This window comes from Chanodichthys erythropterus, chromosome 15 (genome assembly GCF_024489055.1).
Source record: "Chanodichthys erythropterus isolate Z2021 chromosome 15, ASM2448905v1, whole genome shotgun sequence".
Taxonomy (NCBI): domain Eukaryota; kingdom Metazoa; phylum Chordata; class Actinopteri; order Cypriniformes; family Xenocyprididae; genus Chanodichthys; species Chanodichthys erythropterus.
Genome location: NC_090235.1, coordinates 7392254 through 7412186, shown reverse-complemented (window position 1 = coordinate 7412186; position 19933 = coordinate 7392254). Strand labels below are relative to the sequence as shown.

General features: G+C 38.9%; 1 protein-coding gene across 2 annotated transcripts in view; it reads right to left on the bottom strand.

Moving 5' to 3' along the window:
- erf (Ets2 repressor factor) overlaps positions 1 to 19272 on the bottom strand; it is a 33699-nt gene extending 14427 nt beyond the window's left edge. For both annotated transcript variants that reach the window (XM_067361332.1, XM_067361333.1), the window contains exon 1: positions 18744 to 19272. In XM_067361332.1, the coding sequence (XP_067217433.1) occupies positions 18744 to 18765 (22 nt within the window). In that variant the 5' untranslated portion in view covers positions 18766 to 19272. The remainder of the gene's footprint in view (positions 1 to 18743) is intronic.
- Positions 19273 to 19933: the final 661 nt, after the last annotated feature.

Sequence of the window (19933 nt, the reverse complement as noted above, 5' to 3'; positions counted from 1 at the left end):
TCCCTTCCTCCTATTCTTTGTGGACTCTATATTTAGGCAGAGGAAAAGGTCGTTCTCCATCTACTAATGATGGTGGCGACAGGGAAAAAAATGGTATGAGTGTGTGCCAGCTTGAATGTGTGCAGGATGAGTAATACAAAAGAACCACGAGCAGCTCTGCTGCCTAAATGTTTGTCTTACAATCAGTAATGTCACTATGCCTTGCACAGAGCTTAAAAATACTGACGGCTGAATGATACGGGGCACTTCGGCGTCCATCTGCACGTTCAGCAGTTGTTTGCATTGATTTGAACTGTGTAGAATGAGTCAGTGTTGTTTTGCGCTAATGAGAGTGCCCCGGATGAAAAGTACAACAAAACCCTGCAAACTGCATGTTTGTGTCTCACATTCTCTCGAGGCAAAATAGATCTCACCTTCTTGTTTGCGTTAAGACGACTCATCTTGGTGATACCTGGAGGATGTTTGGTTTAGATGCACATAATCAATGATTCACAGTCATGTAACAGTGACTTAAAAATACATAGTTTGGAGATACTTTTACTACCAGTTTCATTCTCGAAAACTATTGCTTGTCACATTAAGACGAGGGTTGTCAAAAGTACCGACTTCAGTACCAAGTCGGTACTGAAATGTAAAAAATTTGATGATACCAGAATTTACAAATATGACTAGCATTTTGAGCCCTGTTGAGCGGATGCTTAACCCTTAAATGCATACCTCGGGTCTTTAGTGACCCCGGAACGTCATTCACTACCCTCCTCCTCGTTCATTTTTTAAAGTTAGACATCAACCTTCTTGGTATTCCTCAATCAATTCATTATAAAGAATATAACAAGAAAAAAAATCCTAAAATTATAAAAGAATGCCTATTTTTGTATTCATTTTTGGTAAAAAAAAATTGTATAGGGTCGCAAACGACCCGAGGTGTGTATGAGTGTACATATATTTTTTCTGCACAACAATAATTGAATCTTAGATGACGGAATAAGTGCAATTCACCTTTATTCCACAAGGTGGCAATGACTGATACACAACGCTGAAGTGACGACTCATTCAGACAGAAAAGGAAATAAGAAAAACATGAAATGGCTCAGAGATTTACTGCAGAACAACTACTAAATGCAATCAAATATGACTAACTGTTACTGGATTGATCTGGTGAATCAAAATATTGATTTTGAAAATTATATAGTTGAGAATACGTTTGAGATCGCGAATGTGCTCATATTCGTGAACTCAAACATAAAACTAGCCTATTTGCTGAATGTACTGGGAAATGAGCTCTGACGAGGACAGTGATTATGGCATAAAACATCTGCTCAAACTGAGCCCTTTTCAAGCTCCAAAAGGTAACAAAATATGCTTTATTTTATTCTTCTGTGATTGTTACTCTAATATCAGAGGAGTTTTATATTATCACGACAGGTAGAGATCCTTCTGTGTTAGATATTGATCCGGGTCGATAAAGACCCGAATATGTAAGAATGATTGGCGAAACAGTCATGCATTCAGTTCATGCGCTCAACAAATGTGTCTGTGATTGGCTACAATGATCAACGCTTCAAAAAACATGTTGTTGTAAATAGACATCTTTGACACTCTTCACAGGGCGCTTACAGATACAAACGTGAACATTTGAAAGCAAGCATCTATCAGCGGATCCATCTATTAGTGGATATATTAGAGATCCGCTGATAGATAACTTGCTTTCAAACGTTGATCATTGTAGCCAATCACAGACATATCTGTGGCCAATCAGAAGTGATTAAGAATCTGCTCAACAGCACTCAAAATGCTAGGGGGAAATGCTGGTATTGTAAATTTTCAATACCGATTTTGACAACCCTAGTCAAGACAGCCATTTAAATAGCAAACTTTAAGAATCACAAATCCAAACTGTTTGAGGAGTTTGATTCATTTCCACAGATGAATTCTTTCAGTTTAAATGAATCACGGATTCAACAATTCACGAATAAAATCACTCAGTTGCTTAATTTTGTGTGAAAACAGCAGGGCTAATTATAATAAACAGAACGTTATCATTCTTTTGTGTGAATGATAATATAGCCATCTCTATAGGCAATATTTATAGTAGGGATCGACAATAAAGACTGCTCGATGGCCCAGGGCCAGCATGAATGATGCTTGGGACAGTTGACAGAAACGTCACTGTCCCAATCAGGCCACTTTCGTGCATCATCACGAAAGATTATCATTTGTACATTTTTAAACCCTGACAACTTAAAATTTTCAAGTGCAAGAAGATGCAAAAGTGAACTTAATTCAGTACTCGCATGCTGTGTGAGAAGTTTTGTGTGCGCAACACACATCCGAAGCACACGCCCAGAAAGCAAGCTGCATCTCAGACATCACAGTAATGCTGAATGGAGTTCTCTTTCAAGTCTTCTTGCACTTGAATGGACAAATTGAATGGAAAAATTCACATGAAATTATGTCAAAATGTCTTGGCCCGTTTCCTAGTAAACAGTTGGTTATATCTTAAGTGAACGTAAACAGTTGAGAAAAAAAAAAAACTTGTGTAACAGTATGAGTGTACTGGATCTGTGCATTAGGCCTTAAAGTGACAGCAGTATAATATACAGTACCTGCTGCTGTCTGTCTTAAAGTTAAACAAACAACAACAAAGAAAATAAATCTTGACTGAATAACTTTTGCTACTTTAACAATGATTAAGATATATTTAATGTATACAGTGAAGACTATGCAGTGTTATTTTACATTTGATTACTTTATTTCAATTTCTGCACCTGTAAACTACTGTCAGACCTACCTGAAAACACTGTTTATTTCATTTGTATCCATGTTCTATTGTATTTATTTGTGCTACTGCTTGTAGTTTTTCTTATTTTATTACTGACTGTTCACTTGTCTTTAATAATGTATTACATTTATATTAGTTAGGCTAGCAGTTTTTGCGGTTGTATCAAAATTGGAATAGAGAATAGAAATTTCACTGGTATCTAATGTCGGTATCCTAACCTAATTTACAATACAAGGTTACATGGGTCCAAAACTATAAAAACAATAACTATTTTCTTTTACTTATTTATTACTTTTTTGCGACTGGACCAGCAGAAAAAAAAGCCTTAGCATCAAGCCCTGTATTGTTCCACAGGAAAAATTTGAACACACTAAGCAGAAAAAGGTGATCAGTGGATAACAGACAGAAAGAGAAAGGGGAGCATATGGAAAGAGCGAGTCAACCAGAAAGAGAGAACAAACACTCAGGTTGAGAGGAGAGGATCAAAGCGTCGGCCAGTCATCTGTAGATGCGCAGTGTTAGCCTGCAGCCCTCACATGATCGCCGCCATGCACTCTTACATAACTCGCTGTGTGTATTTGTCTGCCCACAACACAGTCATGCCTCCTCTTGCCAACCCTGATGGTAAAGGTTCAGGGTTGTTGCCCCTAACAGGCAGCAAACAGGCATGTAAATGCCTACGTTTCATCTCTTTCATGCCTAAAAGCAAATAAAAACCTTTGGGATCCATTTGAGCTGGCGGTTCAGTGCTAACTGGAGAAGGTGTGCTGATACTCTGCTGGTTAATCTCTAGTTACCTAGTGAAGGGTCAGGCCAATGGTGTGAGTTTCTTGGGGACACTGACAAGATGCAGAAAGAGGCAGAGTAACTGTCTGAAAGTGGATGAATGATAAATTATATTATAAATTCAGCAAACCAATGGAATTTGCTTACATAATTAAAAGATTAGTTCACTTGAGAATTAAAATTTGATCATTTACTCACCCCATGTCATCCAAGATATTTGTCTTTCTTTCTTCAGTTGAAAAGAAATTAAAGTTTTTGAGGAAAACATTCCAGGATTTTTCTCAATACAGTGGACTTCATGAGGGTGCAACAGGTTGAAGGTCCAAATTGCAGTTTGGTGACCTTTAATCAGTAATTTTCTTAAAAAAATAAATAAATAAATAAAACTGTATATACTTTTTAACCACAAATGCTTGTATTGCACTAGCTCTGCACATGACGTAATCACAAAGACTAAGTCAAACGCCCGTAAAAAAAAAAAAAAGGTAAAAAGATTTTAACTTTTTTTTTTCAGTTTTTCGCCCTACCATGGTACTTATGTCACGTGTGACCTTTCCAACATGATTACGTAATGCGTGGCACATTGCAGATCTAGTGCAAAACAAGCATTTGTGGTTAAAAAGCATATACTATTTTTTCTTCTTTCTTTCTTTTTTTGAAATGACCAATCGCTTCGCTAGACATGACCTTTATTCCTCGGCTGGGATCATGTAGAGCCCTTTGAAGCTTCACCCCAATATATGGAGAAAAATCCTGGGATGTTTTCCTCAAAAACCTTAATTTCTTTTCGACTGAAGAAAGAAAGACAAAAACATCTTGAATGACATGGGGGTGAATATTAGGCGCTTCCAAATGAATTCCATTGACGCTAGTAAAGGGGCGCCACCGCAGTGCAATGGTTTACAGTTGCACTTAGATGCAAATTGGATGCTAGTAAAATATGTAATGAAGTAAGCTGGCTTATACACTAACATTAAAATCCATTTGTTACAGTAAACATTTAAATGGCAACAATTTACCAAATATATCACCAATATCGCATTTGCATTAATATCACTGCACAGCAGGTCAAGTAAATAAGCATGGTCAACAGCATTCAAAACTGAACTGGTGTGGTAGCAAGGTAAACACTGTAACAGAGCTTTAATTTAGGATGTGTTTGTTGACATGCAGCACAACTAGCTCATTTGACTGAACAATAACACGTTATTGTATGCTGCAAGTGCGACAGGCATTGTTATCACTAACTGTAAATAAGTCAAGGTTGATTGATCACAGCAGGCTATTTCCATCAGGGCCACCGCTGAAGTCCACAGACGCATGGTGACATACAAACAAAATTGAAATGCAGTGACAGAACTGGCATAAGCAACAGGTTTACACAGAGCGCAACATCTCTACAATAAGAGTTAATTCAGAGATGACAGTGAAATGCAACAGACACAAACAAGCGATAAAAGACTGCATGCATAAATAGTCAATATTAAAATACTACAGCATTTTAAATAAAAAATAAAACTTTAAAAAAAAAAAAAAAAAAAAAAAAAAATCAATCATTTAAAACAGAATTTAGGCATCAAAACTTTAGAATGGGGGTTTAAATGTTCTTTAAAAAGTGACAAAAGTAATCTAAAAATGTAACAATAGGGGTATAGAGAATACAATAAATATTTTACTGACCAATACAAAATTTAGAAGAAAAAAAAGTGGCTAATAACCATATGGTACCAATATAGGGCATACCTCATTTTATTATTAAAATTTTGACATTTTAAGCATTAATTAACCATTTATAAATAATCAAAATGCAACCAAAATGTAAATCCAAACCAAAAAAAATAAATAAAATCATCCAACAGCAACTACCTGAGGGAAAAATGTTAAAGCATCTACATTTTTCCACAAAACTGTAGACTCTACTATCCCAAGAGTATGAAAATAATGCAGCGTGTGCCAACAGTCTACATTATAGTCACAATACGGATAATCAGTCTCCTTGATCTAAAGTGTGTGTGATATCGCGCACTTGGACAGGTGTTTTGGGAACACTTTAACCCAAATACGAGAGAACCGAGGGCAAAAGGGATCAAGTGTTTGATTACATTTACACGTTATCCTCTGTGTTACGCGAGGTCATTTTGCCACCCATGTTACACCGTGAGGGTATTTCCCACCCAGGCTGCGACTGAAGAGCGCCTTGTGTCGCCAAGGAGGAGCCATTAGCCATGTCTAATACTTTCACAGCTGTGGCTCCGTAAGCTAAACATCTAGTAGCTGTTATTTTCATGTCTACAATCTTCATGTCAACACCAGCGAGACCAAAAACTCCAGTTACCGGCACACGGCGGTGGAGACAGCGCTCCAGATGTCCGGGACGCCGCAGTGCGACGGCCAACTCTGCCCAGACAGAAACCAGACGCGTCACAGGGGAGTTCCTCGTAGGGATATGATTAAATCAACCATAAATGGTCAGGCAGGGCGCGTTTCTGGGCCAATTTTCCTGCTATGTGAGGACTGCTGAGCATGAGGAGCAGCCTGCGACGGCCGTCTGCCAAACAATCCTTACCAACAGGCCTGTGCAGGTCTCCTGAACTGCGCGTGCACTCGCTAACCGGGCCAGCGAGTATCACCAAAAACCTTTCTGAAACATTAGTCTACATGTTGTACCTCATATGACACAAAAAAATTTGGTTGAAATGCATGTGTTTGGGTTCAATTTGTAAAACGAACATGATACCTGCAGGACTATACACTTTTCTGCATGTGCGCTGTTCCAAAACTTGCCTGGTATATAGTTTTAAGCGGACATGAAAATCAAGAATTTAGCTGTAAAAAAGTTCAGTGTCAATCAATCACTAATTTTGGATTTGCTATAGAAAGCAAATGTTTGAATAATCAAGTATACAAAAGTGCAAGGCTTATGGCCTGCTGTTTGACCCGGTGTACATGTAAACATGGCATTCTCACAGTGTTGCTTATATCATTAACAAAAAGTAAAATCTAAATGAAATTCATTCATTTATTAAGTCAAATACTCTGTGATATATAAAAAAACAACAAATAAAACAAACTAAAGTATATTTCCATGCCCTCGAAACTCAAACTTATTAAAATAAAATGCGACTACAATTTAATTATATTTTGTGATACTCAATTTTAAACCTGTACAACCAGTCTTCATTAAAGATGAAAATGCACTATATATATATTTTTTTTTTTTTAACAGTGTGAGAAATGACAATGTTAAAGGGATTGCTCACCCAAAAATGAAAATTACCCCATTATTTACTCACCCTCAAATCATCCTAGGTGTATATGACTATCTTCTTTCAGACAAACTCAATCAGATATATTTAATAATATCCTGACTCTTCCAAGCTTTATAATGGTAGTGAATGGGGGCCGTCTTCCAGAATCTAGTTATTATAGTTAATAAAGTTTAAATTTTGATATTTTTCTTATAAAAACCCATCGCTCCAATTCAGTAGGCCTTTATTAACCCAGTGGAGTCGTATGGATTATTTTTATGATGTATAGATGCACTTTCTTGGGATTCAAAATCATGCCCCCCATTCACTACAGTTATAAAGCTTAGAAGAGCCAGGATATTTTTTTTAAAAATATCTCAGGTTGTGTTCATTTGAAAGAAGATGCACCTAGTCATATACACTTAGGATGGCTTGAGGGTGAGTAAATCATGCGATAATTTTCATATTTTGGTGAACTATCCCTTTAAACATGTAAATGAATTTAAGCTAAAATTAAAATAATCAAATTAAAATAATGCACAATCACTAATTTAATGAAAACCAAAAGCTTCAAACCACTGGTATTACATGAAATAATTATATGTCTATACTTGCATATCTATTAAAGGTGCAATATGTAAGAATTTTGCAGTAAAATATCCAAAAACCACTAGGCATTTTGTTCACTTGAGTACTTACAATATCCCAAATGTTTGCATCTATTTGTAAATTGTGAGAAAATTTAAAATTTTAATCAAGGCTCCATAGGCATCATACCCACATTACCCTTGGTGTTTGCAGAAACCATGGAAACACCAAAGACGCTTTAATATTTACATGTTTTAATAGACAAGGGAACAACTGTTTTGATACATTTATAGACAGAAAACTAATTGTTATATAGCTCAACACGTTTAGTCTTATTGTTTAACTATAATTTTCTTGATTTGACCATGTTTTTTTAGCAAGCCTCAGAGAAAAACACTATTTTGTCAAGTAGCTAACATAGCATAATCAGATACAGCTTTATTTTTAGTAACAGTTATACAGCATTTTCTCCATCATACAATACGTTTAGCCATTTATCAACAAAAGCCATCCAGCATTTAATATGATATTCTAAAATCGATCTGTCTTACTGCAGTGTGCAACAGTGTCTCACAGCAGCCGCCAAGCGAACGCAGAGTAACGTTATAACATTTTCAACACACTCAAATGTATCTAATATGATAAACAGAGCTGCGTTACCTCATACTCATGACCGGAAAAGTGGAAGAAGCATACCACAGTAATGTTAATAATCGCATCCATGAACATGATTTCTTCCTGAGTTCTATCCCAATTGTTTTCCACCAGCTGTGAGGTGAAGACCACATGTCCCAAGATTCCGCTCTCAAACTTGGCATTATCAAGCTACGCCTTTGTTTTGAACAGGCCTCTAGTAACCTCTAGCGGACAGAAAATATTACATATAGCACCTTTAAGAGTTTACGAATATTAGAGTATAAGATACTCAATATGAAACCTAAATAGTACCCTTAAAGAAAACAAAAAGTTGTTTAAAACATGATTTACGAGTGCAAAAAAAAAAAAAGGTTAAGTTAAAAAGCAGAAAACAGCAACCTCTTTAGTTCACTGGAAATGTGAAATCTCTAAGATTTAATCTTAAAAGTCTTCCAGCCATCATGTTCTCTTCATCAGAGTGTTAAATCACACACTCCAGTGGCCTTCGCTCAGGCAGCCGAGCAAAAGTCATTAGAACCGCAGAGGTTGCAAGGGTGATAGTGGCATTACGTTTTATCAGCAAGACGTGGATTTCTAATATCTTATCACAGTAAAGCTTTCATCTTGGCTTTATCTCCTGCTGGGAGCCACTTCTACATGAACTTTTTAACCGATTTCTTTTCCTTCCCCCTCTTCTGTTCGCACTTAGTCATGGCCAGAGAAGATCAATCAGAGGAAAACCAGTGCAGATCTGCTTGATTTTTCCGGTTCCAGATACTGGTTCAAGATAAGAAAACCCCCCAAAAAATGATAAGACGTCTATGACACAAAGGTCAATCTAGATGTTTTTAATGCTGCATCTACACAGGTGGAGTTGTTTTCACCAAGCTAGTTCACCCAAAAATCTGTCATCACTTACTCACCCTCGTTTCATTCTAAACCTGACGAAAAAAGACGTTTTGAAGAATGTTTGAATTTCATTGTATGGGCAAAAAAAAAAACTTGACTGGGGCATCTTTCAAAATATCTTTTTGGGGTCCAAAGAAGAAAAGGTCTAACAGGTTTGAAATGAAATGAGGGTGAGTAACTGCTGACAGGATTTTCATTTTTAGGTGAACTACCCCTTTAAATCTGAGATACTCCAAACCAGCAACATTGTGCATGGTAATGCTAAAGAGAACCTCACCCTTCTGGTCTTTAAGGGCAGGTGGAAGTCAGCCAGATTGAATCTGGCTACAATCATCAAGCTCAGCATTTTCTCCTTGATGCTCCAAGCTCATTCAGAGCAGCTAATTTTAACTGCCATCACCCTGCCTATGCCAGATTATACAGGGTTGGGCAGGACTGACCAGGAGAACTCTTCTCCAGAGTTGCCGAAAACAGCAACACAAACTTAAACTGACTTAGCTGAGCAATAAACATGGTGTGCGACTGTCTCGCCCGGTCACTGCGTTCCCTATTATTGGTCTGTTCAGAAGACAGCTTACTAAATTCTCTACGGTGTTCCCTCCTAGTTGTGGGCTTTGATTCCGTTTCTTCCTCGTCCAGTTGTCGGAGATCATTGTTCTATTACTGGCATTTCCACGTGGCTGCAACTTGCGATAGACGCCGTACCTACCCCTTGCAGCAATGCAAAGCCTTGAAAGTTTCTGTCGTGCTAAAAACGAGGCGTATTCACTGGTGAACCCTGCAATTTCCATGATGTTGAAAACAGGATTTAAGACAATTCTGCAGCAACAACATCTAAAAGATAGCATTTAACACAAAGCTCGGCTACTTGTTGCAACATGCTTGAAGACGTTCTCGGTTGATATCCCTATTGTGAGATTTACCTGTCAATTGGGGGATGGGGATGGGTATTCAACTGATATGCAAAATCAGTCGAGTTTGCTAATGTTGACTCAAAGATATACTAAAAAAATAGTTGTCATAACAGCATCATTCAAACCTTGAGTGCCGTATTTGAAGTAGCGGGTGGAGCCAGCATTGAAGTAAACCTAAGCTTGCATTTTGCCAATGATGCAACGTCTGATAAAGTGAAATGGCAATGTGATTGTCTGATTTCAAACCCTGGAACCCTGCTGAGAGCGGTGATTGGTCCACATCAACAGCAAGAAAGCACTATTAAACCCAAAGGCTGGCTAGGAGACAGTCATCTGGGCCCCAGGTGATTCTCTAGATTGTATGTGTGTGACCTGGCTGAGAAGTGTGTGTGTATGCGTCTTGTGGAATGTCTAAAGAAAAGCGAATGAGTGTGAGAGTGTGGTAGACAGGAGACTAGGTGTCTGAATATCTCCATGGGGACCCTGGAGGCAACATTTGGTGTGTTCAACCTCCCCCATTAACAACTAACCACAGAAGCACTTCTATGACTTAGCTTTAAAATTAACAAAATTGCATTCGCATTTTACTTAAACGTTCAACAATATTCAAAAAGTTACTTGAGGGCAATAAAACAATTTGGGGCTCTTTTAAATCAAGTTTTTAAAAGTATTTTAATGCAATAAACCATCTTAAAAAAGCAAAGCTCAAAAAGCTATTGCAATGACCAAAGATGTCTGTTCTTGGAAGAAGAATCATGTCAATGTTTATACAATGGTTTTACTGTGTTAAGTCAAAAAAGCTGAAGAACAGCATGAAAATTTGAGAATCAACTCTAAGGGTGTGTTCACACTTGTAGTTTGGTTCGCTTGGTTTGTCTGGTCTGGACCAAAGCAAAAAAACAATTTAGTCCTGGTCTGCTTAGCATTCGTATTTGCATTTTTAACACTGAACAGTTAGGCATCAGGATTAGGGGTGTAAAAATATATATTTTGTCACAATATATCACAAAGTATCGCAATTTGTGGGTCCTGATGCCAAATGTCTCATGTTACCAGTAAAAAGTGGCCTACATTATTTTAAATATATCTAGTCAGTAATAGAGTGCAAACATATTCATCTAAATTGAATTAGTTTGCGTGTTAGAATCATGAATATTTTTATTCTGGTGTCACCATTGTCCTGTGCATTGGGTTACCAGCACCAAGTCCAAACCTATTCATTTCCACTCACAATGTAATACTAAATTTAGCATTTTAATTAACAGTACTTTTTTTATCCTTTTACCATGTGTCTTGGAGTATCGCAATGACATTGTATCGTGAGTTCAGTATCCTGATATGTATCGAACAGTGACATGAGAGTATCGTTACACCCATAATAGGGAGGGATACGTTCAAAAAATGATTGGACAGCTTTTATGATGTATATTTCATGACAGAACTTACTAAACATCCAAAACAATGTTTTGTGCTTTGGCTAAATGTGCTCATTGTATGTGCGTAGCCTACATATGATGGCATTTTGACCAGTTTAGAACTTGTGAAGAGCTTATAAAATGTGTAAAGTAGTTAAAACAGCGACAGGAATCCCTCTGTCACACACACATATGAATATCTGGTGCGAGGAGACGTGGTTCTGATGCCTGTACTGAACTGAAACGGACAACATTGTGACTATGACGAGAAAAAACAGGTATGCGTGAGCACGCTTTCCTTTTTAGGGTTGCATATTGTGACAATGTCCTGTTTTTGGTTTGTCTGTTGTCCATGTTGTTCATATTTTATTCGAACCACACTAGAGTTTGGGTGGAAGTGAGTCGAGACCCATCTTTTTAGCAGTCTCGGTAACAGACTAACAGAGCAATCGCACCAGGGTCCGCTTTAATCAAACCAAACAAGTGTGAACACACCCTAAATGTCAAATCTAAGAAATTAGATAAGCAAGTCAACCTCACCAATTAACTAGACAACCAGTCGACTAGCCATCTCTAATAGCTTAAGGTAAAAAAAAAAAAACTGTTCTTCTTAGAAAAACAAGTGTACAAATCAATTAAGCACATTAAGACCAGGAGTGCGTATTCAGAAAGTAAAAGGGTGTCAATTTTAATTTCATGTTGACTTTAATTCCACTTTCCACCTCCATATCAGTGTGTAGTATTACGTAGTTTCCTAGACACTATTTCAAGGAGTACAACAATGACTGTAGAGCATTGCGCATTCGACGCCGATACCACCCATCTGGAATTAAGAACGAGCAAGAACGTAAGATCACAAAAGAGATCAAGCACATGATGGAGTGGAAAAAGAGGTGGCGGTGTGGGGCAGAGAACGAGAAGTCAATAGATTGCCTCTTTTCAAGTTCTGTGTTGTGGTTAGGTCTCTAGACTCTGTCTTCACTTTCATTTTCCTCCAAAGACGAACGCACATGCACATGCACACACACAGTTGCTGGCGGCACACGGCGTGGCTCCAGCTGTGGGATTAGAACGCCGTCTCCACGGTCGCTCCTTGTTTTCTCTCCCACCCCGGGCCAAGACTGCAGCACCAAAACCCTCGCCAATCCTTTCCCTCGCTGCTAATGGGGCTTTCATTTACAAGCTTTCCATTAGCGCACAGACATCAAGCCTCCGCAAACTATGCGTAGCCACATGTCAGTCACAGCCACTAGCTCTTGACGAAGTTAGAATTAGGCTAAATGTCCCATTGAGGCCGGCACAACTTTATAGGTCGTTCTACTTGAAACCACATGGTTAAAGGGTCTGGAAATCACCTAAGTGCCACGAGACTTCAGAATCCCACTGAAAACGTTCGTTTCGCAAATAATTTTGTCTTTTAATACTCTAATTTCCACTGTTCTGCAAAAGTGGCTGAAAGTTCCACTGCCACATTCAATGGCCTACACGGAATCAGAAACCCACTGACAGGTTCTGAAAGCACTCTCTCCTCCACACAGACCTCCGTGACTCAGATCAAGAGCCCAGATCGAACCTGCATGACCCCTATCTAGTATCAATCATGATCGCTGTCTCTCTCTTCCTCTCGCTCTCTCTCTCTATTCCCTGCCATACTGCACCAGCACTGGATCCTGCCTGCAAAAATAAATTGGTTGCATAAAAATAAAAGTGGGAGCGAGTCAAAGTGGCGTCACCACAAAGATGGCAGCTCAAGAGACGGAGAGAGCGCGCAACTGTGAGAATTAGGAACGTGTGTGTGCCTCCTCCTTGAGCGTAGGCTGGTGTGTGTGTGTGTGTGTGTCTGTGTTTGTGTGTGTGTGTGTGTCTGTGTTTGTGTGTGTCTGTGTGTAATGCAACACAGACAGCAGCCATTAAAGTGGAATGTGGGGGGTCTGGGCCCCACTAATAAACTATGTGCTGCACATACATACACACACAAAACCCATACTTCAACCGTGACTTCTTGTCTTCATTACAACCATATTACGGGAATGGGGTGCACCATTGTCACAAAATCACTCTGATTTATATTTGTGACAAAAATAATACAAGAAAAATTCTAAAAAGCGATTGAGCACAACTCAAAATAAAAATACAAAAAAAAAAAAAAAAAGCTGGATGGGCGAAGCTGTGACCAACCTACAAGCTGGAATTCTTTCTAGAAATCAAATGCTTGTGCACTACATAAAACAATTTAGTAATATAGGAAAACTGATGAACTTAGCACAAACGAAAAAAAAAAAAAAAGTCTACTTTTTTAATATCTCGACATACCGAAGTAGTATAGATTTTAATACCATGTCAGAATCTGAGGCCATCTTCATCTTGACATGCCGTACTAATTCAAAACTCATTGCATAAGAAGCTCAAAACTGTGCAAAAATTTAAGACAAAAACGACTGCCTGGATGAATATGGCTTTTGCGTGTTGCTTAAAGATGCTGAATGCAAACCGTCAAAGAGCTAACGTATTTCATGGTAACATAAATAATAATAAAAAAAAAAGTTAATTGAATTTTCTTTTCTTTTTTTAAGTGTATAAAACTAATTTGTTGGATGACTAGCCATTCCAGCATGACCCATGTACACTAAAAAAAAAAAAAAAATCTTATTCTTAAACCTCTGATTGGCCATTGTGTTCACGCACTCAACAGATAGGTCTGTGATTGGCTACAATGATCAACACTTCAAAAACATGTTGTAAATAGACATTGTTAATGCTGTTCACCGGGCACTTACACATACGGGAGTGTTTGATAGCAGGCATCTTTCAGCACATCCCTAATATATCCGCTGATAGACGACTGCTTTCAAACATTGGTATCGTCCGCTCACATTTTTTAAATTTCAGTACCGACTTGGTATCAAAGTCGGTACTTTTGACAACCCTGTTTGTAATAATTTCACTGAAATGAACAAAAAAAAAAACAAGAAACTATTTGCTACAATAAATAGGATTTTGCAATAATTCATATGAGAGATAGACAGATTGCACAAGTGTCGTTGATTATTTGCCATAGTTCGTTTGTCTGTAGTGTGCAATATAATGTGACAAAAACCCGATTTGTGGCATTTTCTGACATCAACAACAAATTATCCCAATCTAGTAACCTAGCAATTTATTTTTTTTGCCCCATTCTTCCTTTTCAGATAGTTCAAAACTGAAAATAACCTTCTGAATGCTCCCTAACACTTCACAACTTTCCTCACCATAAGCCTGGGCACAAACTCCAAAGGGGAATGCTCTTGAAAATGTCAGGGAAAGTATACACATTGCAAACTCACAAATTGTTACACGAGCGTGACCACACACACACCAAAAGGACGGCCAAAGCCACACGCTCACACAGACAAACACACACGGGGGGAAAACTGTCAGCCGCAGTCTCGACAAAACCTCAGAGTTCCCACCAAACCGTGGTCGCCACTAGACACAACACTCCACAAGTTGGTTGAGCTCAAACCTCGGTTAGCAACCTGCTTGGCATAAAGATCCAGCTGCACGGCATTACAAACATGGACACCTGAGTTTTGAAATGCAGATTAAAGAAAGGTGTGCTGTTAGTTGACACAGCCTGAACTTTTACACCACCTGAGTAAGGAAACAAAGAAAGGGAGGAAGTCGTATGAGCTGAGCAGACCGTTACAAACCGTATTGCTCATCATAAGATTCAACCCTGTATTGAGACAACCAGCTTGAATCAGACTGAGAAAGCTATTGATCTGAGACTACAGACAGGAAAAACAAAACTGACTCTAAAGAGATAGAAAGAGAGATATATCCAGAGATATACCTTTTGAACTAAGATGAGACATCATTCAGGTCGCAGTGATTGGATCCATCTTTCGATGGCAGAAAATGCCTTACATAAAAACAATGAGACAAAACAGGTGCTCATGACAAACTTTCCTACTATGCAAAATTGTCTATTTTTTAAAGGGTTAGTTCACCCAAAAATGAAATTTCTGTCATTAATTACTCGCCCTCATGTCGTTCCAAAACCGTAAGACCTTCGTTCATCTTCGGAAGACAAATTGACATTTTTGATGAAATCCAAGAGGAAAAAAAAAATTTTTTACTACTTTTCTAGATCTTGAAAGTGGTAATTTCGTTGCTTTCTATTGAGGATAAAATATATCTTTATCAAAATATGTATCGTTATTTGTCTTCCAAACATGAACAAAGTTCTTACGCGTGTGGAACGACATGAAGGTGAATAATTAATGACAGAAATGTAATTTTTGGGTGAACTAACCCTTTAAGCAGTACTTTTAGGAAAGAGGTTTTTATTTGAACTAACTTTAGCACTGGAAGAAGTCATTCTTATGCAAATGGAAAAATAGTAACTCTGGGGTCCATTTAATGGGGGGAAATAGTCTACAGATGCAACGAGAAAGCCCCAAATGATCTGGTAGTTGATATATACACTTCACTTCTGCTTGGATAATTCTCTAAATATTCTGAAAAGTCAGGCCAATATTAAGGGAGAAAGTAAATTAACATATAGGTCTAACCATAGTATATGAGTCTTACTGTGCAGAGCTGTACAGTGAGACTCGTATACTATGGTTAGACGTTTGTCTATACGTGTTTCCAGGAAAAAAAACAGGCCAGGAAACACAGCCAATCTACAGAGCCACATAAAACACCAACCAATCGCATGCACACTTCCTGAGTGACTCTAGACAGTCTAAAATCATACAAGTAAGCAAGAACATGATACGTTAACTTAAAAAGCAAGACCAGTTGTCTGCAAAGAATCTCATGTCCAAACATTTGAAACAAAAGGTTCCTCCATATACTAGAATGTTTGTTATGGAAAAGCTGTATTTACAAACTGATGGGTTTGGGATGAATTTGGTACAGCATTAATTGCTACATCTCTCACTGACTACTACTTATGCTTACACAAAGAGGGTAAAAAGAGCAAAAAAGTATATGCAAAAACATCCAAATAGTGCCTCACAAAAAAAAAAAAAAAAAAAAAAAAAGAAAGAAAGAAAGAAACACCCATGGCACGTTTCTGCCAATGGAACAGTGAATCATACCTTGCAGCGAAAGAGAAATTATACACCCACACCTACGCTCAGCCCACCCTGACCCAGACCCTCCTTTGAAAAAATAATGGCACCCACCGCCACCCTCCCAAAGCGCTGGCTAATTGCCCATGTGGGTCCCTTAAACTTCATACGCTAGAAGAGACAACAGAGAGCCCGGTTCCAGATGTGAGACCCACATGTGGCAAACTGTTGATATAATGAATAACGCAATTGGAAAAAGGCACCAAAAATAGGCCACTTATTGGCCTACAAGGCAGACAGACAGATACCGTGCTTAGCTGGGCAGGAGTTGACGCCAAACAGAGAGCCAAAGTGCAATCAACTGATGCAACGGTGTATCTTTTTGCATAAACCCTAGTCAGATGCACATTGGAACTTTAACAGCAGACGTTTATATACAATGTAAACTCTTTTTCTGTGATCTAGGCCAAAATATGTTGCAGAAAATACTAAAATAACAGTGTAAAAAAATCTCAAACGTGATCAAAGCAGGACGCCAGTGACTTCATACCATGACAATACTATTAACCGGCAGGTAAAATAGCTGGTTTAGGTGACTCTTTAATCCCTCGGGTGGCAAAGTAGCTATTCAAAAGAAAGGGGCCGATCTCATCGCTCCAACACAAAGCCTAGGTGACCTGGGCGGGGAACACCTCGCCTAAAAGGAACAATTCGATATGGCACAAAGACTAACCGTGCTGCTCATTTCCGTTTGTACAAACTCTGTTTTAAGCACTGTTCAATCTTAAAGTAAAGGGTCGAAATGAATTCACGTACATACCATATTTACCCATGATACACTTGCAGGAACTGGAACTGGAATACCCTGGTTTAATGAAAACCACTAAGACAGCTAAGATTGGGTACTTTCTGTTACCTTTAAATCCCAATATGTTTGGAGTTGACATGAGTTAGTAAGCGTGCGCAGAACCCCACCTCTGCACGCCTACACGAAAACGCAGACTTGCGTCCCAGACACGACGCACAACATGGAAAACTTCTACCATACCATAAGAAGGGTTACTTTATACTGCAGACCAAATGAGGGGGAGGACGAATGGAAGAATTAGCTAATGGTTTAATGCATAAGACCACGACTTCAGCGTTGGTGGAGCTCAGACACCCAACAGAGACTGAGCTGACATGAACTGGCAGCATTTTTCCATACAACCAGATGAATAATCACTAGATTATTATGAATCAAGAGGTTGTAAGGCACAGATTACAATGCAAAGCTACCACAACCGGTTTCATTCTACAGTTTTAAGATGATAGATGAACGGTGATGCTCAGATGAGTTGGTATAAAAACTCGCTATTTTTATCTAACAGTAACTTGAGCTGAAATCTTTGACATGTTGTTATTTATATTACAATTACATACTTTAAAACCGAAAGTAACCGTGTTTTATGTTCCTGTCTATTTAAGAGTTACAGAAAAGTGTTTTGAGCTTTTCAAACAACCAGTTCAAGCAAGTTAAAGTGATTGTCAGCTTAACCAAAACGAGCCTCCATATAAAGTAAACAAAGAAAAGCAGGATTTATTTAACGACCTCGAGTAAAGCATATGAAGTTTAATTTTACATATATAGGCACAACTCTCTATAAAGGAACAAAACACAACAGTAAACACAAAGAAATTAGAAATGTGAAATATCTTGTGTAAAATCCTCCAGCACACACAGAGAGGCGCTGTGATGGGATGCCACTTTCTCAGGGCCAAATGGCTGAAAGTTGCTCGCAAATGGTGGATGCCATACTGGATCAACACAAGCGGTTATAAAGCCATCTTAAACACCTTTACGTTTTCTCATAAAGCTTAATGCACCTGGATAAATACGTTTATTATGTCAATCATATCTAAAACAGCCACGACTGTCTAAGTCGGGACGCCTCAAAAGTTATGAAAACTATCTGTGTGTTCCCAAATATCGATTTTAATCCATAAACGCGAACTTTTTCGTGTAAGCGAAAAAGACAGAATGACAGCTACGCAAAGGAAAAGAACTGTAAATGTCCTACAATAGCGGTTTAACCAACATAAAAACAGACGACTGATTCAAAACTCATTAAAACTAACTTTGTCAACTAGCTGCATGGTTGTTGTTGTTCTTACTTTCAACTTTACAAGCCTTTCAAAACAACACTGTACCCGTGACTTTTACCTAGACTTAAGTCGTTTTAAATACAGATATTACAAACACATCACCTAATCTAAGGGGAATTCGCGGGGTGCATATGCAGAGAAACTCACCTAAAACAACTCAAAACTCACTAAAATACGTTTTAGCCCTTTGCTTTTCCTAATACAGCAATCTAAAGTTGGATTAAATCGACCTGTGGTGGTTGTTGTGTGGGAAAACTTACCCGTATCGCCCGGGGTCTTCATGTTGGAGAGTATAGCCGCTTCGTTAGCAGTCGTGCTAACTGAGAAAGAGAGTGAGTGAGAAAGAGAAGAGAGAGAGAGATGAAATGAACTTCTTCCTCTCGGTGAGCTCAGGATCGCACACAAAACTCCTCTGTAAACTTTTCCTCCTCAAATCCAGCCCCTTCACTCGTCCTCCCCCGGTTTGTTTGGAGTTTTCGTGTTATGTTTTTCCTCCCCAACGTGGAGGACGTTGTTGCCTTGTGGCCGGACACACTCGCTCTTTTACGGTCAGATATCGGAGCGCGTCGTGCCGATGGAGGAGGTCCGTGTCCGCGCTGAACTCATGATTACTTCATATACGCTTCGAAGTTGCATATTCAAGCCTTCACGTTGAAACACGAGGCGAAGCCGACAAAATCAAAACAAACGAGAAGGCAGAAATGCCCGATCCACTTTTCTCCCTCTCTTTCCACGGACTTTTTCTTTTTCCACTCACTCCGTGCAACTCTCTCTCCCGTCTGCCCCCTCCCTCCTCCTCCTCTTCTTCTATCGGGGTGTCGTGTTTCGTTCTTCCAGCCACACGGGGCCGCCCACGCTGAGCGGGGGAGTAGGGGCGGAGAGCGCACGTAGCCACGCCCACTCGCCGTTTGTGCCGGGACTGGCGTCACTGCGGCGTTGCTGCGGAGACCGCCAACGCCGTCCGATCTCGACTAACATAGCGAGGTGCAGATGACATGTGGTTGTCCCACAGAAACAGACCGAAAACCAAAAAAAGCTGTCGGCAGTGGTGGTCTCACGTAACTGCAAAAAAATTAGCTTTGTATTAAGGGTTGTTGTGTCACTTAGTGAATAATAGTGCACCCAGAGAGTGAAAATCTGTTTACACATCATCATGTAGGCCTAGTTCCAAACCCAAATGTCTTTTCAGTGGAGCTCTGTTGGAGAAGTTTAGCAGAATATTTGGCTGCTCTGTTTGCAGCATTTGTTGGAGTTCAAGCACATAAAGTAGTCCATGCATAAGATTATATGATACTATTATGATTCTGTCATTTTCTTAAAGTCCCCATGAAATCAAAAGTGACGTTTTCTTAGCTTTTAGTATGAATATGTTAGCCTTAATGTTATCTATGAGGCAGTGTGCTCCAAAACAATGACAAAATTTGTATTTAGAAGCAAGGCCGTAACCACC